Source organism: Sciurus carolinensis, chromosome 3 (genome assembly GCF_902686445.1).
Source record: "Sciurus carolinensis chromosome 3, mSciCar1.2, whole genome shotgun sequence".
Lineage (NCBI taxonomy): Eukaryota > Metazoa > Chordata > Mammalia > Rodentia > Sciuridae > Sciurus > Sciurus carolinensis.
This window is the reverse complement of record NC_062215.1, coordinates 51,500,596-51,528,492: the sequence shown is the minus strand read 5'-3', so window position 1 is coordinate 51,528,492 and position 27,897 is coordinate 51,500,596. Positions and strand designations below refer to the sequence as shown.

Genomic DNA, 27,897 nt, shown 5'->3' with positions numbered 1-27,897 from the left:
TTATACCTCCACTTCAGGTGTTCTGATAGGGCCTGAGTGAACCCAATTCATGGGTTTACAATCTATAATCTTGGCAAGTAGGCATTTCAAACTAAAAAATACTCCAATGCAGACTGAAACCTATCCTTAACAGTCAAGAAGATATGCTCCTTAAACAGCTCTAAAGGGGCTTCGCTCTACCTCTACACCTAGAGAGCAAGTAGCTCTCAGCTGAAACGGGGTGGACAACTAAATGCATGCAGATTAATTCTACCTGTCGATTTGCGAGTTCCTGCGGTCTCATGGTGTTGGTCAATGATCTTACCTAGGCCTGGCCGTGGGGGAACCCACAGTGCTGACCCCTCCTCTGGAGTCTTACAGTAGAAGAATCCGTCTTCCCGTATTCCTCCTTCCCTCCCCAACACCAGTGTTGTACTTCCCAACATCTCTAGGCTGTCATACCTCACTTTTTCCCAGGCCCAACCTTGCTGAGACCACCATAGCCATATTCTCTAAACTACCCTCCATTTCTCAATTTACTCTCTGTGGTATCATCCTGCTGGACCAGAAGTTCTACTATGAATCACTTTCCATAGTTGGCACTGTGTAAACAAAGGGTTGAAATAATGATGAACAATGGGCCAGCCACCAGGGAGTCAGGAGGTTTGAAATTAGTACTTGCTAAGATTGTAGATTCCAAGCTTACAGAGTTGGATTTGCTCAGTCCCTACCAGAATACCAGAAATGGAGGAATGAGATGGACCTAAATGAGAAATGTTCCCAGAAAGCTTTACTGCAGTTCAAATCACTGTCAAAAACGTCCTCATAAGGGGCAACCTTTTTTGATTCCTCTAGTTCCTGCCACAAAGGTAGATCCAAATGCTTAGGGTCACCTGTGAGTGAAGGTGCCTTAACTCCCAAGCAAAGGAAATATCAATAGCGCAGATTTGCTGTTCCCACAGTGTTCCTGAGGCAGGCTGGCACCAGAATAAAAGATCACAGGGGGTAGCAGTTTGTGAATCCAAAGATCTGGGCCATGGCCACAACCGGAGCAGAAAGGCCTGAAATTTTCCACTAAGGAAGAATTTTCTGACAATCCTTGCAGTTCAGGTTAACATGAAGAAGTGAAGGCCCCCTGAGAGTTGGGGTGCTCTGATGACTCCTGGATACAAAGACAGGCCAGTTGGAGCCTGGGATTCACCCTAGTCAGGAGAGGGAACTCTCCACACTGGAACCGCTGTAGCCGAGGAGGTTCTGAGATGGGAAAAGAGGAAAAACAAATGCCACAGGTGTGTTTTTTTGTACCCATTCACCATTCTCCCCCCAACTCCAAAATTCCTTATCAATTCCTTATGCCTCCTCCCTGAGACCCACCTATCTGCACCACCCTTACCTAATGGAGTAATATTAGAGGGTTTCCTCTCAAGCTCAAAAGAAAGCACAACAGGGCGGAGGACAGAAGGGCTGGTACAAAGTGTGTGGAGGTAGAGAATCAAGGGTTCCTCAATCTTGGCTGAAGACTAGAAAGGGAAACTCAGGATTAGTCAGAACTCAAGCTCCCAACCTTCTACCAAATTTCCAGGAACCAGGGTATCTGAGCCCCCACCTTCTAATCACACCTCACCTCTAGTTGCGCTCCAGGTCCTGTAAATTTCAAGACTACTCTCCCTGGCTTTCGGATAAACTCTAGGAGGGAGGTCCACTCATTAGGACATAGCCCTAGTGCTGCTGCCACATGATAATTCCTACAGGTCACCATCGCCTCAGCAGTCCCATCCTCTACCAGAAGTCTGTGGAAGAAAGCAGAAATCCCCAAAGTAAACCTGAGTGGTCAATCTCTTGGACGCAACATACCTCCTTCCCCATCATTTCTAGTCTTTAGCTTACTCTACCCTCATTCATTCTAAAAATATTTATTAAGCAATTCACATGAGCCAAAAATTATGCTAACTCAGAGGAAGCTACCTTAACAAGGGAGTTAAACAGTGTGTTGGGTGCTCACCTGATGCTGGCTTGGCTTATAGAAGTCTGAGTGGAGCAAGCGGGACCCTGACGAATACACCTTCCCTGGGTTGAAAAAAGTCATTGGAAAAGTCCTCTTGGTCCCATCACATCCCTCTGGCATTCCACACCCAGCTCAACAGGTTCCCCTCCTGTACCTGGGGGCAGACACTGGTACAATGTGCACACACCCACAGGAGCTGAAGGCTGACAACGGAAATGACATGGCAAGATGCAGTGGCTTGGAATGGGCCCCAGTTACCCTGCTGAAGTTCAGCCAGGTAGATGTGAGGCAGTGGAGCACTATGGAGGAAGGGAGAGAGAGGATCAAGAAATGGGCAGAAGGAGCTAGGCATGGTAATACAAGGCCTTTAATCCCAGCAAGACTAGAGGCTGAGGCAGGAAGATCACAAGTTCAAGATCAACTTGAGCAACTTAAAGCAAGACCCTGTCACATAACAAAACATAAGGGATGGAGATATAGCTCAGTGGTAGGGTACCCCGAGTTCAATCCCCAGGACCAGGGGTAATAAAGGAGAGGGGAGAGTAGGAAGGGGAGAAGGGAGAGGAAAGAGAGGAGAGGAAAGAGGAAGCTGGAGCTGGGTGTGGTGGTGCATGCCTGTAATCCCAGCAGCTAGGGAGGCTGAGGCAGGAGGATCACGAGTTCAAAACCAGCCTCAGCAAAAGCAAGGCGCTAAGCAACTCACTGAGATCCCATCTCTAAATAAAATACAAAATAGGGCTGGGGATGTGGCTCAGTGGTGGAGTGTCCCTGAGTTCAATCCCTGGTACTCCCCCATCCCCGCCTCAAAAAGAAAAGAAAAGAAAACCAAACAAAAACAGGCAGGAAGTTGGGTGGTTCTCACACAATTTAGCAGGCATGGGGATGGACAATAGTGGGTTCCATGTTCTCCTGGAAACCTTATGGCCCCCATCCAATTTTGATTTCTGATCTCCAATAGTCACCAGTTATTTCTCAGGCTTGAACATAAGATGTTAGCCAAGAAAGAGACATATACATTTCAGACTGAAAATCCTTCCAAAGTCTAGAATGTTAAATCTTTTTGGATAAAATGACAGGTGTTGGGCATTCTTTATTTGGGATATAGGAAATCCTTCTGACTCAACAGTCTGCTATGAGAGAAGACTGTAATAATGGTAAAAGTTCCTGAGCCAGAGACATGAGTGGGATGTGAGTATGAGGTCATGAAGTTTACGGGTCAGGACCTAGGCACTGACCTGACTGTGGTCTCCGGAGGAAAACTCAGGACCTGCACATAAGTAGATGACCGAAAGCAACAATAAACATTGTGAGACCTGTAAGAACAGAAGAAAGTAATCAGAATGCAGTGGGAGCTGGGATTCATAGATCATGCCTTACAAGCTTGGCTTCTCCCCCACTCCCAGGGATGTACCCTAGCCCCAGCTCTACTGAAGCAAGGGAAATAAGAGGACTAGTCTGTAATATCTCAGGGTGGGTGGGGTAGAGAGCATATAGCAGACTAACATTGAAAGAAATAGCAGAGAAGCTGTCCTTATGGCAATTTGGTGAGGCTGTGTTCAAGGGAAGCACATCAGTAGAAGAGGAGGTATGGCCACACAACACAGATTTTCACCTGGAAATTCTTTTTTCCAGTTGGTTAAAGTGAACTCGAGCTCCTGGAAGAAGTCCTAGTGGGGGAGGCAAGTGTGGGTCTTCAATATATATGTCCAGGCGAGGGAGGAATTCAGAGTCAGCAGTCCCTATAGCTACAGTTAGCTTCACACACCTTCTTACCTCAGTGTTCCCTATAGAAGAAGGAGAGAGGTGCTAGTGGGATCTGTCAGGACCACAAGGGTCCCATCGCTTTATTTCAAACCCACCCCACTGAAGAAGTAGTCATTACCAGGCTTCATCTGACAAACGGGCTTAAGTGACTCACACACTGTCCGTGACAAAATCTCAGCTGAGAAAGACACCAAGGAATCAGTGACGCTGGAAGGTAAAAGAAATACACTGGAAACAGAGGCACAAGAACATATAGAATGTAGAGGGTCAGTACAGAGAATAGAAAAAGGAGTCACAGTATTAGTTAAAATTTCATAAATAAGGTCCCTAGAATATCTTGAGCTCTGCCAAACTGTTCACTAAAACAGAATGTGTGGGAAAAACAGGGTTGTGGCAGTGCATTCAACTGTACAACTTTGTGGTGATGCACCCCTGTAATCCTAGTTAGTTACTTGGGAGGTTGAGGCAAGAGGATAATAAGTCCCAAGTATCTAGTAAACTCAGCAAGACCCTGTATCAAAATTAAAAAGACTGGAGATGTAGTTCAATAGTTGAGAGCCCTGGGTTCAAACCTCAGAAATGGAAAAAAAATTTTTTTAATTAAAGAAAAAAAGAAAGAAACCTACACAACTTTAGAAGCAGAGGCATTACTGAAGGCTTTTCCTTCAATTCTAGGTTCCATCTAGAATCTCAGTCTCATTTGCAGCCTTAAGCCTTGGGGCTCAGGCACCCTCCCTAAAAATATGGGTCCTTGGAAACATTTTTTTTTTCTTTGTGGTACCAGGGATTGAATCCAGGACTTGTTAGGCAAGTGCTGTACTATTGAGCTGCATCCTCATCTCAAAACATTCACTTCTTTTTTTTCTGTGTACAAGAACATATACAACAAGACTGATTACAGGGGCACTTATTCACTGAGCCACATCCCCATCCTCAGCCCTTTTTTTTTTTTTATTTTGAGATAGGGTCTTGCTAAGTTGCTTAGGGCCTCCTGCCTTAGCTGGAGTTTACAGGTGTGTGCCACTGTGCCTGGTTCAAAACATTCAGTTATTTTTGTTTTTGAGATTTTTTTGTTCTTTTTAGATATACACGACAATAGAGTGTACTTTGACATATTATACATACATGGAGTTTAACATATTCTAATTAGGATCCCATTCTAATTATGGATCTCCATGATATGGAGTTTCACTGGTGCTGTAGTCATATACAGACACAGGAAAGTTACATCTGATTCATTCTACTATCTTTAAACACTCTCTTCTAATAGATTATTTCATAAAAATTACAGACAACTCAATAGAATTTTTTTTTTTTTCCAGCATACTACAGAGATACAGCCACATCAATGTTCATAGCTGCTCAATTCACAATAGCCAGACTGTGGAACCAACATAGATGTCCTTCAATTGATGAATGGATAAAGAAACTGTGGTATATATATACAATGGAATATTACTCAGCTATAAAGAATAGTAAAATTATGGCATTTGCAGGCAAATGGATGAAACTGAAGAATATCATGCTAAGTGAGATAAGCCAATCTCAAAAAACCAAAGGACGAATGATCTCGCTGATAAGCAGATGATGACACATAATAGGGGGTGGGAGGGGAGCAAGAATGAAGGAAGGAGGGACTGTATAGAGGGAAAAGAGGGGTGGGAGGGGTGGGGGGGAAGGAAAAAATAACAGAATGAATCAAACATCATTACCCTATGTAAATGTATGATTACGCAAATGGTATGCTGTTACTCCATGTACAAACAGAAAAAAAAAAATTTTTTTTATACAGAGAGAAATTTCTCCATACCTTTTTCATTTGTACTTGCTGTCACCCCACAAAGCTTACACCAGGAATTACTGTTTTTCCTGCTGTCATCAGCTGGCCACTTCTTGTACTCAATGAAGACCCTTCTATATTTTCAGTCACTTCCTTACACTTTTGGAGGTTTCTCATATTTCCTTTCATTGCTAAAGCTTTTCCTTAAGTGTGAGAACACCTGGCTTGTGATCATTTCCAAATAGTGATGCACTTGGGGAAAAACTCAGTATGAAACACAATTTCTCTCCTGCACTGATATCACTCTTCTACCATGTACACCACATTAAAGAAACATGTTGCCCAGCATGGTGGCACATGCCTGTAATCCCAGTGGCTAGGGAGGCTGAGGCAAAAGGATCACAAGTTCAAACCAGCTTTAGTAACTGAGCAAGGCCTAAGCAACTTAGCAAGATCCTGTCTCAAAACAAAAAATAAAAATAAATAAATAAAAAGTGATTAAGTGCTGCTCGGTTCAATTCCCCCGCCACAAAAAAAAAAAAAAAATGTTAGCTGGGTGTGATGGCACACCTGTAATCCCAAATACTTAGGAGGATGAGGTAGGAGGACCACTTAAGCTCAGGAATTCAAGGTCAACAAAGGAAATACATGTAGCAGAGAACAGATTGTTTACCAAACCCCAGTAAGCATGGAGGAAGGGAGCATGGCCAAATTAACTGAAGGGGCTGGTGGACATTTACTTGGCACCAAGTAAGTCAGTCAACAAGGATCCAGACAATGCTTTGTGTATTCCCAGCATATCAGGTAAGTCTTGAGCGCTCTCAAGCTCCAGGGTCCACTCATCTTGAACAGTGAGGCAGGACACACAGCCAGCCAACTCCAGAGGACGTTGAGATGTACAGGATGACCCCTCCACCTCGAACAATTTTGGTGTCTGCCAAAAAATGGGAAGATTGCCTCTGAGTATATCCTGGGAAAGATGGTTCATGAAAGCTTCCAATGTTGCTTTCTTTCTAGAGCCTGAGGAAATGAGCTCAACACAGAGACGCCTTCTAGTTCATCTAAACCCAGTCTTCTTTTAGAAGAGCTAGAGGGACTAGTATACCCTTTCAATTTCAACCCAAACACAACTTCCTGGGGAAAGGTAAGATGAGATAGAGTACTCACAGCAGGGCCAGGAGCCACAAGTCGGTAAACCTGCCCTGGGTGCAAAAACTCAAACCAGCGGACTGAAGAGCCAAGGAAGATGAGGAGAACCTGTGAGGAAGGACAGCAAGGTGCTGGGTCCCAACCTAGAGCTCAGGACAGGGGAGGTCAAGTCTTAGGAGCCAGTTTACCTTCTGATCCTTGTTCTCAACTGTGAGGGGCTCAGGCGGGCCCCATCCAATCCTCTCCTTTTTCTGGGTGCCCCCAAGCCAGCAACCTGATACATGGAAACTGAGGGTGGGCTTGGGCACCTCTGAAGTGGTTCCCAAGGAGGTACAAAAATTCCGCTTCATGAGGGCCTCTTTGTGGGACAGCAAGAATAGTCGGCTCTGTCCTAAGCAGGTAGGCTCTGTCTGAGGTGGTGCTGAGGAATGATGGAAGGATCTGGGCACAGGCAGAATCAGGGCATCTGCCAGAAAGAACTGGGCGTAGACTCTGTTAGGACAGAGAGAAATAGCAATGTAGGCATTGGATGTTTTTCTTTATCTTTCTTTTTTTTGGTACTGAGAATTGATCCTAGGAGTGCGTTATCACTGAGCTGTATTCCCAGTCCCCCGCCCCAACTCTTTTTTTAAATTTTGAGTTAGGGTATTGCTAAGTTGCTTAGGAGCTCACCAAGTTGCTGAGGTTGTTCTGAAACTTGCAATCCTCCTGCCTCACCCTCCCAAGTCTTGGGATTATAGGCTTGTGCGACTGTGCCCAGTCACTGGGTGTTTTGGGTCTCAACATTCCCGAAACCTGCACCAGGCCCTTCCTTCCTCTCAGACTTGAGAGGACAGTTACTAACCCAAGAAGCCCACCTGGCTTGCTGTTTCTGGATGAAACCAGTCATGCCTAGCTCCTTCCAGGAAGGGAAGTTGCTTCTGACGTCCCTCTCTACCACCAACTGGAACTTCTCTGTCCGTACTAGGCAACCTAGAGAAAAAGTTGTATTTGCAAAAAAAGAGAACTGCTCCCCTCACAGGAAGTGAAGGTCCACAAGTGACCACCCACCCCAACTCCCTGGAAGAGTGATACCTCCAGGGAGAAACCATTCCATCTGCATGTACAATCCTTTCCATGGCCTTCCAGTTGAAAGGCTTCAGTTGTACTTTTACACAAATCCTGAAAATGCCTAACAAATTTTCCCTGCATATATTTCCAGTAAGCCAAATAAGATCATTGTTTTTCCAAATTAAGAATATTATAAACAAGAGTTGTAATCTGGTGTGTGTTAGGTGCCATGCAGATAGAAATGAAAGCTGGGAATTGCAGTTCTGGCTAGGGTTTCCCTGGCTCCTTTTCTCTACCTGCCATATCAGTCTCCCAAAATTCACCCCAAAACTGCTGGTATTTTTGTTTTGTCTTTGTGGTGCTAGGGATGGAACCCAGGGGCATTCTACCAGAGCTACATTCCCAGTCGTTTTTATTTCAAGTCTCACTAAGACTGGCTTCAAACTGTGATCTTTCTACCTCATCCTCCCGAGCGGCTGGGATTATAGTCATGCACCACTGTGCCTAACCTCTCCCCAAAGTTGTTAATCATCATGTCACTTCAGATTTCTAGCAAACTCCTGCAGAAGTTTCCTCCTGACACTCTTGATTATGAGAACCTCTATCATATACCACCATCTTTTCACCTCCAAACTTCATACCTATAAGCTGAGGATCAGTGAGGGGTTGTGAGTGCTTGGCCAGGAGCAGGCAGGAGAGGGAACCACTTCGGTCCCGAAGCTGCAAACAACCTTTGTGAGATGAAGCCACCAGAACCCCAACTAAAGCCTGCAGGAAGAGGAAGGCCAACGTATTAAAAAGTTTATTAAACAAATATTGACCATTCACTATGCGCCAAGTGCTGTGTTAAATGGTAGCACTATAGAATAAACTAAAAAGACATGGTCTCTGATCACAAAGAATCTATACTCAAGGAAGAAGATAGACATGAAAAAATATCATAAACATTCATACATTTAGTAGCAAGAAATAAAGTACAAGTTAAGAGACCATGAGAACCAGGCATGGTGGCACACGCCTGTAATCTCAGGGCTCGGGAGGCTGAGGCAGGAGGATCTCAAGTTCAAAGCCAGCCTCAGCAATTTAGGGAGGCACTTAGCAACTCAGTGAGACCCTGTCTCTAAATAAAATATTTTAAAAAGGGTTGGGGATGTGGTCCAGTAGTTAAGCACCCCTGGGTTCAATCCTTACTACCAAAAAAAAAAAGAGAGAGACCATGAGTTAAAGAGACCATGCAGGATCTCAAAGGACAAAAAGATAAGTTTGGTTTTACTTTATGTATATTAGGAGAACCCTGAAGAGAATTTAAGCAAGAGAATCCTATAATCCATATTAAATTTCTTCTTCTTTTTTAGTACTAGGGATTGAACCCAGAGTCTCATGCATGCTAGGAAAGTACTCCACCACTGAGCTATCTATATTCACAGTCCCTTTTTATTTTGAGACAGGGTCTCACTATGTTGCCCAGGCTGGTCTCAAACCTGCAGTCTCCTGCTGAGCCTCCCAGGTAGCTGAGATTACAGCCATGTGTCATCACATCCAGCTCCAAGTTACATTTTTATCTCACTCTTTTTTTTTTTGTACTGGGGATTGAACCCAGGGCACTCAACCACTGAGCCACATCCCCAGCTCGTTTTTGTACTTTTTTTTTTTTACAGACTGCATTTTGATTCACTGAACACAAACGGGGTAAAACTTTTCATTTCTATGGTTGTACACAATGTAGATTCACACCATTTGTATAATCATACATGTACACAGGGTAATGTCTGTCTCAGTCCACCATCTTTCCTTCCCCACCCACTACTACCCCAGTTCCCTCTACACAATCCAAAGTTCCTCCATTCTTCTCTTACCCACCCTTGCCACCCCCTTCTTTTTTACACTTTCTTTTGAGACAGGTTCTCACTGAGTTGCTTAGGGCCTCGCTAAGTTGCTGAGGCTGGCTTTGAACTCTCAATCCTCCTGCCTCAGCCTCTTGAGATGCTGGGATTACACGCATGCATCACCATGCCCAGTTTACCTCCCTTTTTAACTGCCATAGGGAGGATGAGTTGGTGAGGGCCAAGAACGGATGGGGCAGATAGAAGACTAGTATAGTCTAAATGACAAAAAAATGACAATGACCTGGACTAGGGGACAGGGCAATAAAGATGGCAAAAAGAGGTAGTTCCCCAAGTCTCTGGAGCCTCTTACCTGGGGTGGGTGGAAGGCAGCAGGAGGCAGACAGATCCAGGACCAGGCCAGGCGGTGATTAAGTTGGCAGCAGGGCAGGTGGGCAGCCTCTGGGAGAGGCAGAAGTTCCTTTGGGTCAAAGGAGGCCCAAGCCCTATGCCGTCCTTCCTCTGCCAGAGTGGCCAGAGTTGGGAAAGAGCAGGGAGTCTGCAGCTGAGCATACTGTCAGGGAGAGGAGAAATCAAATTGTATGCCCTGTGCCCTGGCGTCTGCCAATGCATTGGCTCTGCCTCCCACCTTTCCTTGCATCCTCATACTTTCTGTAGGGGACAGTGATGTGGCTCTTCAAGGATCTCCTTGTGTGCATTCCGAATGGATCTGCTGGGCAGGGCTAGAGCATCCAGGGTGGGAGCCAAGAGTTGCAATCCCAGACTAGGGTTTCCAGGAGAAGAATGCTGCAGGAACTGCTGGTGTCTCAACAGGTGGGGACATAGCCTTGGCCAGGGAAAGAAGCATAGTCACTTCCCCCAAAGACCCTGATCCTCCAGGTTCCTGCTTCCCTTCCAGAAAAAGTGTCCTACTCCCCAACCCATACCCTCATTCTCCTCACTTGCAGGCCAGCTCTTCCAGGACCTTGACAGCCCACAGGTAGAGAGGAAGACCTAACTGCCGTTCCCACACCAACTGCTCATACAAGGAGGCCCCATGAGTTTGGAGGGATGACTGAGTCCCAGGCTTCTGACAAGAAAAGCCCCGAAGCAGGATAGCTCCACGGAGGCAGGATGCTAGCACTGGTCTTGTTGTCCCTCCACCCACTGACTGGAGGAGGTGAACATCCTGGAGCTGCAAGAAAATAAAAAAGTGAAAAAGCAGAGGTAAAGTCTGAACTCTATGACCCCAGGCAGAGGTAATTAGTTTCTGCTGCTTGGGTTTCAGGAGAAAGAAACACAACTTCCTCTATGCTGGCTATTTTCTTCCAGACTTCATACCTCTCCTGCCATCACAACCCACTCCCTTAAAGTTAGCATCATCTTTCATGTGTGTCAGTCTTTCCTCTTTCTCAGGGCTAGGTGACCCCTGGTTGGATAGGTGTGGCTCTGTCTTTTTCCTAGGCTCCTGGCCTGGGACCTGTGCTTTAGCCATCTCTTCCCTCAGTCAGAAGGCCTTTTGTGAAGAAGCTGCTTTGGCCCCAACCCCTCCTCCCAGAACTTAAGATTACTCCTTTTCTTTCTAAGCTCTTGTCCAAATAATTTTTTAACAAAAGTACTCCCTCCAATGCATACTTATTGTTTGTATGTTTTTGCTACAGAGGTTCTCATCTGCAAAAAAAGACTAGCCTGTGAAGGTAAGAAAAACTACTGAGAGGGTCTCTTTGCAGTCATCCCTGACCTCTCACATACCTCCAGGCAGACCCCTGGTCGCATCACCCGCCTGAGGTCGTGAAACTGCTGGTATGCAAGGCAGAGGCCCAGCTGCCCATCCAACTCATAGAGGCCAGCAGGCTCATTCAACACACCAGTGACTATTCCCTGAAAAGAGGCCAGTGGTGCAGTTGGTCACCATCTTCTTACTCTTTGTGATATCCACATTTCCTGCCCCACAAGCTCTAGGATCTGTCTTTTCCTCAGGCTTACCGTATAGTGTAAGAGTCTAGAATCCCGCATAAGACCTTTTGGTTCCTTCTTGTCCTGGAAGTTGCTGGATGTGGGAAGTGATTTGGAGTCAGTCTCCAAGAAGGGTCCTTCCAGCTCCAGCTCTTGCACACATTCTGGTTCCAGCAGCATCAGATGGGAGAAGGGACTGGTCATCCAAACACAGTAATGGTGACCACGGATCCTGGATACTCGCAGTTGTGTCAGCACATAGGCCTTACCAGGGCAAAGAGCCCGGTGCCACACCAGCTGGGCAGGGATCTGGCTTACAGAGAGGTAGGCAACATGGCACATGAGACACTCCCCACAGCACTGTCAGTCCCTTCCCATTACAACTGAACCTTAAAGACCTGCTTCTCTTGAGTCTTCCCTGTCTCTTCATTTTGTCTATTTTCCAATTAAATCTTAAGCCACAGAACTTTCAGGATCTCTCCCACCTCACAGGAGATGCCAAATATTTCCTAATTCCTTCCACAAGATATAAATCATCCCTAAAACTTCCTTCAGAATACATAAATACTCCATTGATAAACATATGCCCTTCTTAGCATTTTCCCTCTTCCACCCCCCATAACATTTCATTTTTGTCATCAATACGTGTTAGGGGGCTGGGGAGATAGCTCAGCTGGTAGAGTGCTTGCCTTGCAAGCACAAGGCCCTGAGTTCAATCCCCAGTACCGCCAAAAAAAAAAAAAAAAAATACGTGTTAGGTATATATGTATCTAGTATTGGGATAGATGTCTAGGAAAATACAAGAAACAATTCCCTTTTCTCAACCATGTTTCAAACCTATGGTGAATATAAAGCCATATATTAACAAGTATAGAAAATAACACATTTGGTAGGGTATCAATACACATTTGGAAAAGCCAGGCATGGTGGCACTGCCTATAATCTCAGCTATGCAGGAGTCTGAGATAGGAGGATAGCAAAGTCAAGGTCAGCCTGGGCAACTGAGTGAGACCTTGTCTCAAAACAAAACAAAATAAAGGACTGGGGATATAGCACAGTGGTAGACTACCTCTGGGTTCAATCCCTAAACCACAAGAGAAAAAAAAAGCAGGGATGGGGAAGTGCGGAGGGAGAAATGACCAGGAATGCTTCGTGAATTAAGCTGAATTAAACTGGGCCCTGAAGAATAATGTAGCTGAGGGGGTAGGAAGAATGGTAGAATGAGATGGCCATTATTACCCTATGTACATGTATGACTGCACAATTAGGGTGACTCTGCATTGTGTATAACCAGAGAAATGAAAAGTTGTGCTTCATTTGTGTACAATGAGTCAAAATGAATTTTGCTGTCATGTATAACTAATTACAACAACAACAACAAAAAGAATAATATAGCTAAGTAACCCTTATCTGAAATACCTGGGACTAGAAGTGTTTCAAATTTTTTATTTTTTATTTTTTTTTAGATTCTGAGAATATCTGCATATTCATATACCAAATATCTTGGGGGTGCAACCCATTTCTAAACATTAAATTCACTTATGTTGCATATACATCTCATACACATAGACTGAAGGTAGTTTTATCTGATATTTTTAGTGCGCCTATGTTCAAACTTCAACCCATCACATAAAGTCAGGTATGTAAGATTCTACTTCCTCATGAAGACTCCACTAAACCTCATATTGGTGCTCAAAAAGTTCCAGATTTTGGAGCATTATAGATTTCAGACATGGGATGTTCAACCCTTGGTTTACATAAGGGGAAAAGAGAGAGACCAATGCTAGAAGGAAGAGGCAACAACAAAAAATGTTCAAAATTCAAAATGGGCAAGGCATGATTCAGGGGCAGTGAAAACACAGGTGAAGAGTGAGAAAAAGGAATGTTTTTGGGTTTGCAGGAGAAAGAAACAGGCGCACCAAAATGAAAAAAGCCCAGAAAGGCCATGCAGGGTATAATATGAACTGGAGAAGGAAGAGAGTGGGGCAGTTTTTGAAGAAATTGAAGCCTGAGGGAAAAAGTTTCATGGATAAAACTGTTCATGAATATAACAATCTTCTAGGGCATGCTCCTCCCAAAGGCAGAAAAGCACTGTTGCTATTTTCAGAGGCTTCAAAACACATTCATGACACTTCACAATCATCTTGCTCAACTTAACAGAACTCCATTCTACTCAACACCCAGCAGAATCTCACCAAGCAGACCCTGGACATCACATCTCATCTTGAGATATTGCTGAGACCTTAGTTAAAACTTACGGCTGGGGCTACGATTGTGGCTTAGTGGTAGAGACCTTAGTTAAAACTTATGGCTGGGGCTACGATTGTGGCTAGTGCACTTGCCTACCATGTGTGAGGCACTGGAGCACTGGGTTCGATCTTCAGCACCACATAAAAATAAATAAAATAAAGGTATTCTATCTATGTACAACCAAAGAAAATTACTTATTGCTTAAAAAATAAAAAATGCTTATTGCTTGCTGGGCATGGCAGTGTACAACTGTCATCCCAGAACCCAAGGAGGCTGAGGCAGGAGAGTCCCAAATTCAAGGCCAGCCTCAGCAACTCAGCAAGGTCCTAAGCAACTTAGTAAGACCTGGTCTCAAAATAAAAAGGGCTGGGGATGTAGCTCAGTGGTAAAGCTCCTGGGTTCAATCTCCAGTACTCCCTCAACCCCCTAAAACACATTGTTTCAGAAGCTGAGGGGTGTAGTTCAGTGGCAAAGTATTTGCCTCATATGCACCAAACCCTGGGTTTGATCCCTAGCACTGATTTTTTTTTTTAATTTTTTTTTTTTTTTTTAGTTGTCAGTGGACTTTATTTATTTACATATAGTGCTGGGAATTGAACCCAGTGCCTCACACATGCTAGGCAAGTGTTCTACCACTGAACCATAACTCCAGCCTCCCTCGCACTGAATTTTGTTTGGTCATCCTAAGGTAGGAGAAAAATAAGTGATTTTGGTAATTTGGGGGTTTTTTTTCATGGGATTTTTTTTTCCCCAGTATGGGAATGAACCCAGGGCCTTACACATGCTAGATAAGCACTCTACCACTGAGCTACAATCACAGCCCCTGGTAGTTTTAAAAAACTATCAAATACAATGCAAAGGCTATCTACTCAAATAAACTGCACAGCAGGAAAGTCTTTTCTCTACTTGCATACAGACAACAACACTGTCTTGAATCTTCCTTCTACAGCACTATTCCAGAAAACAAGTTTCCCCAGCTGTCTTCCTTTCCTATGTGGTTCCTCCTACAATATTATTCCTATTAGAATACCTTCCATACCCAAGTGCCCCTGAATGGACCCTACTCCTCACCTGCACAATGATGGACACATGGCTGATGGCTTGGCTGACAGTTGGGGATAATTCACCAAGAGAGAGGATAAAGTATGCTTTCTTTTTACTTTTCACCAGAGCACTCAATTGAATCAGCTTCCCGGCCAGATTGTGCTGCTCAACTCTGAACTTGCTTCTAAAAAGGAAGGGAGAGGAGAGAATGAAGGGATTTTCCCCCCTTTTCTTTCTCCCTACAAATGTCTTCCCTCCCATCATAAAGAACAATCTGGCAAAAGGTAAAATGTTCAAAGTCCAAAGCTATTATTCTAAAATCCTTCAAATTCTTCTTGCCCTTAGATAAGATACATTTCCCTTAAAAGAATCCTCCTATTAACAGTCTTAATATTCAAGGCACCATTGTTCCCTTGATTTGGAACATTCCATTTATATTATTATCAAAACCATTATTTCCCTCCCTCCAGTGAATGAGCACCATCCTCCAAGCTTTACACTGCTCCTTCTTCCTCTAGAGAGGAGTTACCTATGTCTGAGCAGGCGGGATGCAATCTCTGGGTACAAGACAGGGAGAGGTGTGAGAGGGCCAGGACTGACAGTCAAAGGAAATACTGGTACAGGGGCTTCCCAGAGCTCCAAGTGCCCTTCCCCTGAGGAATTCCACCTGGCAGGAGGGAGATAACTCCAACTGGGGAACAGGAAGAGATGGCCCAACCAAGAAAGGTCCAAGTCTATGAGCTAGAAAAGACCAAGAGTATGGGTTAACCAGGACCCTAGTATACAATCCACGTCTTCTACATTTTTTCCCCTCAAACATTTAGCTGCATTGCTCCCTAGGCACCATTTCTATTATGATCTGAAGTATCTGACCTTCCACTTCTACTTACCTCACAGCTCAGCATACCAGTGTTATCTTTCACATAGAGGCTTCCATTCCTGCTCCCTTGTTCCAAGTCACCTGATAGGTCTGTTAGTGTTCCTACAAGTAACAGTCGCTCCCGGGGAAGAGGGACCCCATTTGGCCTAGCCTTTTGGGCCCATGTCTGGTATGCACTGCTGCTCCAGGACAGATGGCTGCAGCATGGGAGACGTTGGTGGGTCCTGAGGTTCTGTACTGAGACAAAGCTGGAGAGTGAAGAAAGCAGAGGTCTTGCAAAGCAAGTCCAAGTCTACAATACCCTTAACCCTGACTCATCTCTAAGAGAAAGGAAGGACTGAAGGGGAATATGTACTAGAGATAAACTTATTTGCTTGACTGAAGAGGAAACACTGGGAGAGGGGAAGCTTTAAGAAAATAAGGATAGGGTCTAGCTCCAGTGGCTGGACAAGGTCTAGGAAATGCAAGAAGAAAGTCTGCACTGAGGACTGGAGTTGTGGCTCAGTGGTAGAGCACTTGCCTAGACCGTGTGAGGCACTGGGTTTGTTCCACAGCACCACATAAAAAAACTAAATAAACAAAATAATTGTGTCCAACTACAACTAAAAATATATATTTTTTAAATCATGCCCTCTTCATCAATTGTCTTCCTTCCTTGAAAAAAAAAAAAAAAGCACTGAATATCTTGAACACTTGAAAGTGTGTGTGGGGCAGGGGGGTGGCAGCTGAAGAAATAAGTATGTGTGGAGAACACTTTACAGATATCACAAAAAGCTCCCTTGAAAGCATCTCAGCTCTTAGCTCCATAGAGAACTCCAATGGCCCCAGCCAAGTTTCCTGCATAGTATGGAATATTATAGCACTAGAGACCAGCTCGGAAGCTGAGACAGAGATGATGAGTCCTGGATATGATACAAAAAATAGTTAAATTATCACTGGGGGTGTAGCTCAGTGGTACAGCATAAACTTAGCATGAATGAGGCCTTGGATTCAATCCCCAGCACCAAAAAAAAAAAAAAAAAAAAAAATCACAAGTTCAAGGTCAGTCTTAGCAACTTAGCAAGGACCTAAGCAAATTAGTGAGATCCTGTCTCAAAATCTCTAAATAAAAAATAAAAAGGGTTGAGAATATACCTCAGTGGTAAAGTGCCCTTGGGTTTAATCCCTGGTACCCTCCCCTCCAAAAAAACATAGGGATGTATGCCAATATGTGTACAAACTAGTACAACTCCACTGGAGAACAATGTGCAAACAGCTAATAAGATTGATGGTGTCAGTACCCTGAGAATCACTACTTCCCTTCAGAACAGTGTTAACTTTCAAAGAAGGGTTAAAGGAGAATTGGATCAGGATAGAATTATTAGGGAACTTCACTAAATCTCTTTTATATCATACAAAAAAGAACTGATACAAATGGCAAAATGTTAAGTTTGAGTATTAAGTACATAACTACACACAATGTCACTAACACAATTTCTTATCAGCTAAATCTTTTCACAGGCAAGACTTTCTCAATGAATCCCCAGCACCACACACACATATACCCAAACAAAAATGCCTCTCAACAAAGGAAGCAGTATGTTGATTTACATTCTGGCAGACCAGCATTTTAAGTATCATTGGTTTAAGTCCATAGATGAGAAAATTATACAAAATTATTAAAACGATGCTTCAAAAAACAAAGTACAACTCAGCTATCTTCTCACCAAAGTTCCTTTTCCTTTACTGACCTACACACACACAGCCAGACTCTGGGAAATGTCCCACACTGCCACAGGCAGTTTAAGGGAGTGCCAGGGAAAGAATATCCTATGCTCAGATAAGTTTGGGAAATGACAAATGAAGTCAAACATATTTCTACCTTTTTGATTTTTTAAATGATAGTGAAATGTCTACTTACACAAAGGAATACCATAGAACAGTAAAAATAAATGCTAGATCTACATGTATCAATATGAACAAATCTCAGAAATATATTGTCAAGCACAAAAAGCAAATTGCAGAGAAAATGTAAGGTTCAGTGCCATTTTTATAAATACATCTAAAGACACAAAACTCTACTATAGACTACTTAGGGATAGATGCATGTGTAGAAAAATGTAAAGATACTCATGGGAATAATATAACCCATATTTAAGACAGTGGTTTTTTGGTTGTTGTTGTTTTATTTGAGATAGGATCCTGCTAAATTGTAGAGGCTGACCTCAAATGTGATCCTTCTAACTCAACTTCCTACCTAGCTGGGATTATAAATGTGGGCAACAGAACTGTCTCCAAGATAGCGGTTATTTCTGCGAGGAGGTAAACAAGTTCTTTTTGCAGAATCTTTCAGAGTCCTGGATATGTTAATGAGCCCTGTGACTCTCCCAAAGAATGTTGTTATATTCAGAGCCTCTCAAACTTATTTGGCCACGAGATTATTTTACTAACATTGCCTAGTATGGTTTATGAAATGGTAGTGCAGTAGAAAACCCAAATTAATTTTTTAAAAATACAGACCTAAATTCAGTTCTCAAAAACAATAATCCATACTTCAAAAAGTCAGAAATCTCTTTGTATCTGTTTCCTAATACACAAAATGAAGACAACACCAGCTTCTCTTTCTACTTTGAAAGCTCTTTTTCCAAATTTTCTATCTTTCCCACTTCCTTTTTCTTCCTCTCCTTTTCTATAAACTTGACTTAAGCCAATTTAGGAGAATTTCAGGAAAAGGAAAGCTAGATGGAGAATAGGAAAGTTCTACAGAAGAGGATGTGTCTAGACCACCAAGTTCTCCACTCACTTTTCTCACGTCCCTCTATGTAACTATAGGTAATTCCTTTTCAATCCCAAATTCATTATCCCTGCCAACCTCCACTTCCTTACCTGTAGCTGAGGGGCAGTGTAAAACCTTGGTACTTCCCCTGGGACAACCAGACAGTCTTCACACAATCAATCACTGACTGAGTGAATTGGACATTAGGTTCCTTGTCAGTTGGACAAAGGCTCTCTTGGATGAAGGTCTGGGCAGCTTCAAGCCAGGCTTGCTCCTAAGGAAAAGTAAATCTAATTAAAATATCTTCATGACTATTCTGTCCCCAAGGAATCTTTTGGGAATAAAGGAATAGAAAAAAAAAAAAAAAAAAAATCCAGAGGGCATAAGAAATGAAGATCAAAAGTAAAGGTATTTAAAAGTAAAGGTATTTAAAAGTCTCAGTTCAGGGCGGGAAGGTAGTTCAGTGGTAGAGCACTTGTCTAGCCTGTGCAAGGCCCTGGGTTCCATCCTTAGCACTGAAGGGAAAAAAAAAAAAAAGAACATGTTCTATAATATATGTAAATATGCCTCCTAATAGTGGACAATACACAAAAAGGACATAGTCAGAATATAATTTTTAATCATTTCCTTTTTGGATTTGAGTTTCCAAAAGCTAAATATACAAAATATAATTCCACTGGATGTCTTCTGTTCTGTCTTTTCAGCTAATAAGTGGGCTTCCAAAGGAGGACATGTGCCATCTTAGTACGCTTGACTGAGATTCTGAACACATAGTTGCCATCATATATAACTTTAGGGAAGGGGATCAGCTTGGTCTACTTTAGGGAAGGGGATCAGGTGGGCCTATTCCCACTGTAGGCAACTTTATTTTAAAATTCAACAGAGTTCAACAGTACTTAAGGGTAAAATATTTAGCTTTTTTTTTTTTTTTTTTGGTGGTGCTGGGACATGCCAGGCAATGGTTCTACTACTAAGTCATATACCCATCCCCCTTTATCTTTCTTGATCATCAATGCTACTTCTATTAGGAGTTCCATCCCTGGTCTTCTGAAGCTCCTCTATTAACCTTCTTGTCAATCTTCTATATTCAGCAAATCTTTAGGAGCTTGAAAACAGCTTGAAAAACCAGTCTTCAAGTTCTAGATGACTTCAGCATTTTTGTGGACAACACTATCACTAACCTTTATCCACCTCAGTCAAATATTCTCCTTTCAGTCATGATCAGAGTTTTGGACACTGGACCAGATCATTATTTAGAGTTGTCCCACCAACAAAATCAAAGCCCAGACTCAAATTTTTTGTCTTACTCTCTCAATCTTCTTTTTTAACTTCCTGTTCTTCTGAATGGTCTGTTGCTTGCCACACTGAACACCACTGTTTCTCAACAGTGAAATCAAGCTTTCCCCTATTGTGAGGCAAATTCAAATAAATGAACAAAAAAGACAAACTATGGATCTCATCTACTGAATCAAAATGGAGTAAGGGTGTGTATTTTAAGTAAGGCCCCCAGATTGGTTTTGTGTAAGATGAACTTTAAAAACACTACACGCTTTTCCCTTAAAGACCTCATCCATTGCATGTTTTAACAGCCATGACAAATGACTGTTCCTAGATTCTACTTTAGCAAAGTTCTCAATCCTGAGTTTTGGTCCTATCCATCTGCCTACCAGAGTCTGCACCTTGCCAACATATACAGGAAGCACACATGCCCAGCACTGACCCTTTTCACAACCACTCCTCTTCTAGCACCTTCCCTAGGGACCCTCTATCATTGAGCTACCTTTCTCCTTTCTCCGACCCTTAGGGACCTCCATCACTGAGTTACATCCCCGGCCTTTTTAATTTTGTTTTTTGAGTCAGTCTCACTAAGTTGCTGACACTGGCCTTGAACTTGGGATCCTCCTGCCTCAGTCTCCGAGGCTCTGGGATTACAGACGTGCTTCACTGTGCCCTGCTCGTTTAGAATTCTTTAATGCTATCTTCACTAACTTAGCATGCAGCACCCTCAACAACAAGTTGTTTTACACGAAACCAGAATGTACTCCTTAACTCCCTCCTTTCCCTAAACAAGATCAATCCTTTTGATTCTCTTTATTATCTTTTTATTCTGTTTTCACCTCTGGAACCTTCAACACTGTTTTCATCGACAGGGCCACCATCCTCCATCACCGTATTTCAACCTTATCTTTCCAACTCTCCACACTGCTACTTCAGTGAACTAAAACCCAAATCTCATCCAGTCACTCTTCGGCTTAAAGTCCGCCAACAACTCCCAGTAAAAGCGCTTTTCAGGAAGACTTGGATTCTTCCACAATCCCCAACTGAACTCGAGTTTTTCTTCTCTCGCTTTTCAACATGTATTTACTTCCGCCTTGTAACGTCTACCGTGCGGTTTTGCTTTGCTAATTCTTCCTACGCACTCTGCTGAACTGAAACTTCTTTTCCTCCACAGTTGCGTCAGGAGTCTCCTTCAGAAATCCATAGCCCTACAGCCCCCATTAACCAGCTCCCGGTTTGCCACTACAGAGTGGATGGGAACGCGTTTAAGGTTTAGAGTGGGCACCGCACCAATAAACTAAAATATTCGCAGAACCAGTGAGAAGTAGGAGCAAACGGCCTGACAGACCCCTCATCCCCGGCCGCGGCCAGCAAAGTCCAGAGGGAAGAGACACATGGTGAACGCAACATGAGAAGAAATAAAATCTGGAACAAGGAAATAGGGCAAGGGACGGAAAGCAGCACTCACGGAGCTAGGAGCCTGAGCCCCGCAAGCCGCCATGACGCGCCAAAGCTCCGCCCCTGAAAAGCGCGCGAACGCTCAGCGCGAGGGCCCACGGGAGGCTTCTCGGTGACGTCATCGGAGCGCGTTCTGTCTCCTACCACTGCACACCCTTTGGATCCATCTTAGTACAGCCGCTTGGGTTCCCCACGTCCTGTCTTCATGTTACGGTGACTACCTGTCTGGCATTCTTTAGACCTTCACGTGGGACGCTGTGGGAGAGCTCAGGAGCTCAAACACAGCCCACGTGATTGATAATTCCTAAGCATCTTTCAGTCTTCTGATCTTCCCAGAGAAGTGCTTCTTCCTTAATACAGTCACATTACATCGTCCATACTTGTGTTATGGCCTAAACTTACATATAATTTCACTCTTACCCACTCGTTTGTGAACTCCCAGAAGTCAAGAACTTTGTATTCTGGTGCTAAGAACAATATTTGTTGCTTTAAAAAAAAATTGACAGAAATTTGTGGATTAATGAAAGCTTCCTGATCGTCCAGTTCAGTCGACCCCACCAATCAGTCCACAGCTTTGTAGGTAGTGGAGTGTACAAAGGCAAAATATGAAGAATTTAATAAGTTTATGAAAAGAGAAATAGGAAATGCAGGAAGGAATGTGTCCTATTTATATAAAGAAAGCCTTACTGAAAAGACTTAATGTTAAGAGTTGAATGAAGCCAGCCTCAGCAAGTTAGTAAGACCCTGTCTCAAAATAAAAAATAAAAAGGGCTGGGGATGTGGCTCAGTGATTAAGCACCTCTGGGTTCATTCTTCAGTACTGAAAAAAAGGGGGAGGGATCGGGGATGTAACTTAGTGGTAGAGCACCCCTGGAATCAATTCCCAATACTGGGAAAAAAATTAAAGATTTGAAGGAGATGAAGGATTGAAGGATATGAATTTTGGGGATGAGGGAGAAAGATCTGAGGGAACCAGGACAAAGACCTGTGGTGGGAAGAAATGCAAGGAAGTCAGTGAGGCTGGAGGGGAGGAGTGAAGATTAAACAGCTATGTGACAGGGGCATTTAAGTCTGCAGTAAACATAAACCTGCTTCAAATCATTTTCAGAATAAGGACAAACATCAATTATAAAATAGTAAAAACATTTTATACAACAAGAATGCTCTAGTCTTTTAATGGGAGAATAAAAAGACTTTTTAATTTGATAGGCCCAGTGGTGCATGCCTGTAATCCAGCAGCTCTGGAGACTGAGGCAGGATGATTCCGAGTTCAAAGCCAGCCTCAGCAATTTAGCAAGACCCTGTCTCTAAATAAAATATAAGAAAGGGCTCTGTGGGTAAATGTTCCTGGGCTGAATCCCTGATACCGAAAATAAGGCTAATTATACAAGTAATAGTATCTCCTCATTCAATTTATTTGTTTTATTTTGATACTGGGGACTGAGTCCAGGGGTACATTACCACTAACCCCAATCCTTTATGTTTATTTATTTATTTTTATTGTGAGACAGGCCTTGCTAGGTTGCCAAGGCTGACCTCAAACTTGTGATCTTCAGCCTTCCCAGTCACTGGCATTATACGCATGCACCACTAGGATTGGCTCAACTTATCTTTAAAAAAATTTTTGTTTTAATTATGGGCATGCACAACCATAACCAGTTCAACTTTGTTTTGCAGTGCTAACCCAGGGCCTATGTGCATACTAGGCAGCGCTTTGCTACTGAGCTACAGCCCCAGCTCCTTAACTTCGTTTTTGGTGCAGATCCTCTCTCCATTCTCTATTTGATGCACTAGATATGCACTGTGATGACAAGGTCTTTATATAATAAATTGTGGGAATCAAGTGCAATGGAATGTGCCTATAGTCCCAGCTATTTGAGAGGCTAAGGCAGGAAGGATGGCTAGAGGAGAGGAGATCAGGGCCAGCATGGGAAACACAGTGAGACCCCATCTCTAAATAAATAAATAAGTAAATAAATAAATACCTTACTGAACATCAAATGAATATTTGTTTGCAATTATTTTCCATATTACATTAGAAATATGTTTCTTAGCTTCTACCAAAAAAGGAGGAGGAGGAGAAGGAGGAAAGAAAGAAATCCCTTAGAAGCTGAAACTGAAACTTCTCTCATGTCACTATCCCCTGGCCTTTTTGTTAAAGCATTTATTGGATCTAGTCAAAGCTCCTAACCTCATAAATCCTTTTGCTTTCAGTATTTTCTCAACTCTGACAGACCTTCTTCTATTTATTATAGATACAAGGATATGCCTTGTATCTTAGAATTTACCTTTTGTTTTTTTCCCCCTGTGGTACCAGAGATTGAACCCTGGGTGTCGTATATGCTAAGTAGGTACTGTACCATTCAACTACATTCCTAGTCCTTTCTAATTTTTACTCTGAGGCAGGGTTTCACTAAGTTGCCCAGGATGGCCTTGAACTTGAGACTCTATTGCCTCAGCTTCCCAAGTATGTGGGATCACAGGTGTGCAACACCACACCTGGTCTAGGATTTACTTTTGATGGTTCATAGGAGGAAGAGCCGAATTTAGGCTATAGTGGTCTAGTAGTCACAGAAAGCTGAATTGAATCCACCCCCCCCCACACACTGGTATGATTTACTTTTTTGTGTTGCAAGGGAAAGAATCCAGGGTGCTCTACTGACATAGTCAGGTACCCCCATGAAAAACAGGGCCTTTTGGAACTAAGGGATAAATAAGATCACCAAACTAGTTCTCAAGTCTTTTTTTTTTTTTTTTTTTTTTTTTTTTGGTATCAGGGATTGAACCCAGAGGCACTTAACCACTGAACCACATCTCCAGCACTTCTTTAAAAAAAAAAAAAAAAAAAATTCTTGTAGTTGTAGATGGCCAGAATGTCTTTATTTTACTTATTTTTATGTGGTGCTAAGGATTAAACCCAGTGCCTCACACATGCTAGGCAAGTGCTCTGCCACTGAGATACAATCCCAGCCCTTCCGGCCCTTTTTTTTTTTTGGGGGGGGGGGTGCTGGGGATTGAACCCAGGGCCTTGTGCTTGCAAGGCAAGCACTCTACCAACTGCGCTATCTCCCCAGCCCCTGGCTCTTTTTTATATTTTATTTAGAGACAGAGTCTTGCCAAGTCGCCTAGGGCCTCACCAAGTTGCTGAGACTGGCTTTGAACCATCCTCCTGCCTCAGCCTCCAGAGCTGCTGGGATTACAGGCATGTGCCTCCCTCCGCACTTGGCTAGTTCTGTCTTACAGGGTTAACAGTCATATCAGAAAAATAAGAGTTAAAGAGTGCACCAGTCTTCAAGGCCATGGGAATGAGGTAGGATGGAAGAAATAAGGATAGGTAAAAAGACAAACAGGGAAGGAAAGAGGAACTAGAGGTTTATATCTAAAAACTCCATAACCAACTTCACCTTCACATCCGCATCTGTTTTCCTCCAGGCCTGAATTCTTAAAAAGTTCAGTTAATCTTAGAGTACTGTAAATCGAGTTAATTAGCGCCTGTATACTTTGCTAGTTTACAGAGTATATTTTAGACCGATTAAAAGAAGCTTAAAGGGATTGGGGATATAGCTTAGTTGGTAGAGTGCACAAGCACAAGGCACTGGGTTCAATCCCCAGCACCGCACACACACACACAAAAAGCTTAAAGTGGGGTGCTCAGGAGGTTGAGTCAGGAGGATCACAAGTTCAAAGCAAGCTTCAGCAACTTAGTGAGGCCAGAACTCACTAAGTTGGGCAAAGACACTGTCTAAAAATTAAAAAAAAAAAAAGGGCTGGGGACATGGCTCAGTGGTTAAGCACCTCTGGGTTCAATCAAAAGATCTATCGATAGACTCATTATATGTGTACAGTTCAAGTGCTATGTATTAATTAGATAAAATCAACCTGAAAATTCTGAGAATAGACCATGACCCACTCTACTCTGCTCCACAATCAAGGGAGTAGAACTCATTGAGCTGATGCCACATCCTTAGGTTTATCATTTACAAGGTTTCCTTTAAAAGAAGTCTGAGACCCCCTAAAGCTCTTTTTTTTTTTTTTTTTTGGACTGGGGATTGAACTTAGGGGTTGAAGGATATGGGAAATGAATGACAACCCCCAAGATAGGGAAATGGCTTTCCCTGGGAAGAAGGCAAAACATTGATCTTTTCAATAAATCCTTTCCCAGTGACAGTACAATAGACCCTGGAGGGAAAGAGATAAGCACTGAATGCTGGACCCTGCATCCTTGTCTAGTAAAAACATTGCCCAGTAAAAACAAGTCCCCAATTTTTGCAACCTCTTTCCTGAATGCCCAAACTGATACATTCTGTTAAAGTCCCCAGTGATTAAGTCACCCCTCAGTGTAACCTATATAAGCACAGATTCCTCCTGTAACTGGGGGCTATTTTCTACCCAGAAAATGAGCCCCTCCAATGCCTAAGTCCACTGCTGAATAAGAGGCACTGCTGATCCATGAAGTCTGTTCCCATCCTGGTTATCTGTGCTTTCATTATGGAGCCGAAACCGTTTTGATTATTTTTGCTTACAGGGTAATTTCCTACTGAACTCCATCCCCAGTCCTTATTATTTATTTTTAATTTTGAGACAGGGTCTCACTAAATTGCTGAGTGTCTTTCTAAATTGATGAGGCTGGCTTCAAATTTACAGTCCTCCTACCTTAGCCTCCTGAGTCACTGGGATTACGGACATGTGCCACAACTCCTGATTCTTTCTCCCTTTGAGTGGGTATCCTGCTCTACTGCTTGCTTTTCTGAATAAATCCTACTCCTAAATAAATCTCTCTTGTGCCTCTTTTGACACATCCTGAAATTCATTTCTGTGGTATAAGTCAAGAACCTGTCAGGGTTGAGTCGAGGTCCTCTTCTCCCTTCTGGGAATCTCCTTGGAACTCATCTGATGACAATAGGACATAGAGGGCTAAGACAGCTCAGTTTTCAATATTGTACACTCAACGGAAATGCCAAGAAGCTAGCGCCAGTCAAGATAAGTCTACTGAGACAGGACAATAGTCTGCCCTGTTGTGAAAATAATATTAGGGACTTTTCCAGATGATAAGGAGTAATTTTGGATGGTAAGGGGCAACACATGTGTAAAACAGTCACTAAAGGAACCTGTAGTTACCTTTACTTTATTAGCATAGTAAAACAACACACACAGGGTTGGGGTGGTTCTTAAGATGGTGATAAAAAATGTACATGTGAATAAGCATGATGAAGAAAACAGGTACAATTAAAATTCCATCTCTATATGTAATGAATCTAAGAAACTGGGTCCCTCTCTACCCTATAGCCATAAAAGCCGTAAACCTTTGTCTGTCGTTTGAGTCAGTCTGACAGTCTTAGTCAGTGCTATCTTCCTTTTGGCTCTAAAAGAAGCCTCTTCCCAACCCCCAATAAAGCCTTGCCTGTCTATTTGCACACACTTCATAGTTTCATTTCTATTGTCACTAAGTCAGAAGTTTCCATCTCTGGTATCACTACCACTGAGCTATATCCCCAGCTCTACTGGTGAAATTGAAATGTTGGGTTAGCAGCTTAATCTGGTGGTACTAGGCAAGGTCAAATGAGAGCAGCAGAAGAGAATAGGAGGTCACGAAAGTAGATCAACCTTGAGTTAATAAGGGTCTTTTAAATAAAAATTGCAGAAAGTCATTTTTCTGGACTAAACAAGCACTAGCCCAAGCATGCCAGGCTTAAAATCAAAATAGATTTATTCATGGATGCAGAAAAAGCTTTGCACTCTGTTTCCTGCATCACCAAGCTGAAATTAGGCCTTTTTTTTTTTCTTTTTTTTTTTTCGTAGTAGGGATTGAACACAGGGGCACTTAACTACTGAGCACATCCCCTGCACTTTTTATGTTTTTAAATTTGGACAGGGTCTCATGAAGTTGCTTTAGGACCTTGCTAAATTTCCATGGCAGGCTTTGAACTTGTGATCTTCTTGTCTCAACCTACCCAGGTGCTGGGATCATAGGTGTAGGCTAACAAGCCCAGCTGAAACTAGGCTGTTTAATCGACCTTCCCAGTGATTGGCATTAGACTAATCCTATATCCTCCAGCTTCCTTGCCTTCCAGATCCGGGGTGGGTTTAGCTAACAAGAGACACAGACAATTTGCACAGGGAAAGGAAGAAAGAGAAAGGAAAACAAAACAAAACAGAACTTATATGGGGTTGAGAGAGAAGGAAGAGAGAAACCAATGATAATTTCCTTTTCTCAGCACTATACTTGTGATGGTGGGTGGCTTCAGTTGGCCTTCTGTGGCTACAGCTCTTCCAGCTGTTAACATTATTTTCTCCCTTTATCCTCTCAAGTCTAGAAGAGGTAACAACCTTCTACTCTGTGCCAATCTCTTGATGCCCCACTGTATGTTGCTGGTTCCTGTTTTCTGATAGGTTTTTGTTTTGGTATCAGGGATCGAACCCAGGGGAGCTCAACCACTGAGGCACATCCCCATCTCACCACCCCTTTTTTTAAATTTAGAGATTGAGTCTTGCTAAGTTGCTTAGGGACTTGCTAAATTGCTGAGGCTGTCTTTGAACTCACAATCCTCCCGCCTCAGCCTCCCCAGCCGCTGGGCAGGTGTATGCAACCGCACCTGGCTTCCAATAGGTCTTAATACAAATGTATATGCATACTTTATGAGGATTTTAAAAACATACAAAAAAGCTCAAATGTAGAAAGTGCTAAGTGGGACTGGGTTTGTGGCTCAGTGGTTGAGCGCTTGCCTT

General features: G+C 43.0%; 1 protein-coding gene across 6 annotated transcripts; it reads right to left on the bottom strand.

Annotated features, from left to right (window-relative positions):
* Window position 1: 1 nt before the first annotated feature.
* Window positions 2–21,295, bottom strand: Ctc1 (CST telomere replication complex component 1). 6 transcript variants are annotated; one of them, XM_047547502.1, is made up of 23 exons: window positions 20,553–20,828; window positions 18,546–18,709; window positions 15,691–15,928; window positions 15,330–15,541; window positions 14,828–14,984; window positions 11,537–11,815; window positions 11,303–11,431; window positions 10,513–10,745; window positions 10,220–10,397; window positions 9,924–10,124; window positions 8,369–8,495; window positions 7,535–7,649; window positions 6,866–7,169; window positions 6,696–6,785; window positions 6,269–6,462; window positions 3,867–3,976; window positions 3,597–3,768; window positions 3,220–3,297; window positions 2,139–2,283; window positions 1,982–2,046; window positions 1,604–1,769; window positions 1,373–1,499; window positions 2–1,233 (listed from the first exon to the last, which is right to left on the bottom strand). In XM_047547502.1, the coding sequence occupies exons 1-23, from the start codon at window positions 20,592–20,594 to the stop codon at window positions 1,091–1,093; spliced, it is 3,669 nt and encodes a 1,222-aa protein (XP_047403458.1). In that variant the 5' UTR covers window positions 20,595–20,828; the 3' UTR covers window positions 2–1,090. The 6 variants fall into 6 exon arrangements, with proteins under 6 accessions (XP_047403458.1, XP_047403459.1, XP_047403461.1 ...); XM_047547503.1 differs by lacking the exon at window positions 20,553–20,828 and adding an exon at window positions 21,182–21,295 and having other exon boundaries at window positions 3–1,233; XM_047547505.1 differs by lacking the exon at window positions 20,553–20,828 and adding an exon at window positions 21,182–21,295 and having other exon boundaries at window positions 3–1,233; window positions 3,867–3,955.
* Between the last annotated feature and the right edge of the window lie 6,602 nt (window positions 21,296–27,897).

Bases quoted from the DNA above. Each gene is read 5' to 3' on its own strand.
- Ctc1 (XM_047547502.1), bottom strand. From the start codon at position 20,594: ATGGTGGCCCTGTCGATGAAAACAGTGTTGAAGGTTCCAGAG. The intron at 11,816-14,827 runs GTGAGGAGTAGG...TCTGTAAGCCAG, and splicing joins ATGTGTCCATCATTGTGCAG to ATCCCTGCCCAGCTGGTGTG. The intron at 1,770-1,981 runs GTGAGCACCCAA...TTTCTTCCACAG, and splicing joins ATAAGCCAAGCCAGCATCAG to ACTTCTGGTAGAGGATGGGA.